At 43.1% G+C, this 2,847-nt stretch overlaps 1 protein-coding gene across 2 annotated transcripts in view; it reads left to right on the top strand.

Annotated features, from left to right (window-relative positions):
* Tmc5 (transmembrane channel like 5) overlaps window positions 1–2,847 on the top strand; it is a 72,901-nt gene that overhangs the window by 35,662 nt on the left and 34,392 nt on the right. For both annotated transcript variants that reach the window (XM_017800816.1, XM_017800815.1), the window contains one exon: window positions 1,335–1,413. In XM_017800816.1, the coding sequence (XP_017656305.1) occupies window positions 1,335–1,413 (79 nt within the window). The remainder of the gene's footprint in view (window positions 1–1,334; window positions 1,414–2,847) is intronic.

The raw sequence follows: 2,847 nt of genomic DNA, 5'->3' as shown, positions 1-2,847 counted from the left end.
ACACACACACACACACACACACACACACACACACACACAAATGCACTCACACACATATACACACACAATTACACAGAAACATACACACACAGAGTGTTTGGGAAATCTTTGCCTTGTTGAAAGTACCTGGGGTGCAATAGATACTCAATCACAATTGGTGAATGAATGAACAAATCAGTCATCCAGTCAGTGATTTTCAATTCATGTTATGAAAACTGTAACCATAGGTGATTCTTGCACCATCATTATTCCTCCCAATCCCACCCACTGGACCAGGGTGTTGCTTTCTTAAATATGATGGTTAATATTGTCAACTTGACGGGATCCAGAATCAGTCAGGAGATAAGTCTCCGGACATGTCTGTGAGGGAGGTTCTAGACTGGGTTAATTGAAGTTGGAAGATCCACCCTAACTGTGGGCAGCATCATTCATGGGCTGGGGTCCTGGACTGAATGAAAAGGATAAAGCTAGCTGAGCACCATCATTCATCTCTTTCTGCTTCCTGGCTGTGGATGCAATATGACCATGACATTTCCCCTCCATGATAGACTGTATCCTCAAACCATGAACCCAACCCCCCAAATGACCCCTTGTCCTCTTTTAAATCATTTTTCATTAGGTAGTTCATCAAAGTAATGAGAAAATTAACTAATTCATTAAGTGTGCATGGAGGGGTAAATGTTAGGTGTCACTGTCACCCCTAAACTTTGTATATTGGACAAGACAGGTGTCACATATCACCTACTTTTGACAGAGTTATAAAGACTAAGAGATGGTTCAGTGAGATGCTGGGCAGAGTATTTTGGATGAACAACCAATAATTATTAAGCACATTTACTATTACAATAATGGAAAGTAAAACCAGTTTGTTTGCAGAGTCAACAAAAGAGGGTGTATTAGTCAGAATGAATTAAGTTTTGCTGCAGTAACAAGCACCACCACCACCCCCTGCCCCAAATCTCAGTGGCATGAGATACAAAGGTTTACTTCTTGCCAGTGCTGCACATGTATTATAGACTGTTAAGAAGGTTGTGTGCATGGTAATCACCAAGGAACCCAGGCTGATTGATCAATGTGCATCTGAGATATTGCTGACTGCCCTTGCAAAAGGCAGTGAGTGCTAGAAGGTCTCATGGTGACAGTCAGTGCTCAAGGCTAGAAGTAACACACTGTACTTCTGCTCCCAATTTGCCTGCTAGAATTCATCCTCTGAGCATACCCAGCCTTGGAGGACAGAAAAACATCTGTCCTACTGTGTGCCTGAGAAAATACTGGCCAACAGTGTGAGAGACTGCACTGAAAGTGAGCAGAACCATTTTCTCCTTTGTTTTTAGGAACATCCTTCTGAAGATTTCCATCGTTGGGATTCTTTGTTACTATTGGCTCAACATTGTGGCTTTGTCTGGTGAAGAGGTGAGGTTTGCATACTCTCCAATCTGAGTCTGGGTTTTTGGTCTTTGATCACCAAGGAGAATGTGAATTCCTGACAGCCATACTTCCTTTTGGGAAGAGAAAAAAAGCTGGTCTGGAAGGAATTGTAAAGGAGGAAGTCTTCTGCAGAAAAGGTGAGATGCCAATCAAAAATCAGCTGTCGTCTGAGGACTTCATTTACTCATCTGTAAAATAGGAATTAATATCAGGAGTACTATGACTATGGCACAGCTATGGCAGGAATACAGTAGGCAGTAATTATGGAGCTCATCTCTCCAAGCATTCTAGGGTTGGGGACAAGAGCCTCCTTGATTTTATTATTATTACTATTATTATTTTTACTATCATTCTTTTAGACATAGTCTCCCTGCAGTCCCAGCTGGCCTGGAACTTGTTATATAGACCAGGCTGGCCTTGGTTACAGAGATCTGCCTACATCTGCCTCCTGAGTGCTGGGATTAAAGGTGCCACCACACCTGGCAAGATCCCTTCTTGATCTTGATGTTCCAATTTGTCCATACCCTAGACACCCTAGGCTTCACTGATGCACAGGAATGTAGCATATCTGTCTATGGCTCTCCCTTACTTTACTATAGCTTTCTCCTTCCCTTGCTCCAGATGATGGGTTTCTGGTCCTCATACTCTGACAGTGGTGTCCCATGTGACCTCTAGAGCAAACTAACCTCATTGGTCCGCTCCTTGGAATGCCTCTACTTCTGCCACTGGGTTTCCCATGACAATAAACCTCAATATCATACAGAGTTTCTTAGCTATTGCGCAGCCTGGACCCTCAAAGACCCAGAATACTCTAGAGCTAGAAGTAGAGTCAGAGGACCAGGGGTGGCACTTCTCTATCATTCTTTGCAGCTAGGCCTCCAAATAATACCAGATGTATCTTCAGTCTAATCAAAAGTATTGTAGACTGGCCTTCCAAGTTAGGTTGCTTAGAGAAGTTACTGTGTTGTACTTCTGTACACATTTATTCATCCACCCATCTAGTCATTTATCTGAATACCCATCCATCCATCTATTCAACTATCACCTATCCACATAACCTCCATCCATCCATTCATCCATCCATTATTCGTTTATCCATCTCTCCATGCATCCACTTACCCAGTAATGTTCCCATCCATCCATTTACCCATTTCACCCCCCATGTACCCATCCTTTTATCTGCCCATCAATATCCTCATTCATCTACCCATCTGTCCATCTTTTCAGTCATCCACTCACCCATCTGTCTGTCCATGTATCTTTGGGCTACACAGAAACCCCCCATCTCCTCCTTCAGCCAGACCTCAAAGCTCCCAGTCTGTCCTCTCATAGCTCTGACTTCCTGCAGAGGTTACTGATGACCACCAGCTTACAACAGCCTGAGAAAACCTCTAGTCACTTTCTAAGTGATTTTTTTTT

Source organism: Nannospalax galili, unplaced genomic scaffold (genome assembly GCF_000622305.1).
Source record: "Nannospalax galili isolate Female #2095 unplaced genomic scaffold, S.galili_v1.0 scaffold381, whole genome shotgun sequence".
NCBI lineage: Eukaryota > Metazoa > Chordata > Mammalia > Rodentia > Spalacidae > Nannospalax > Nannospalax galili.
This window is presented reverse-complemented; position numbering and strand designations above follow the sequence as displayed.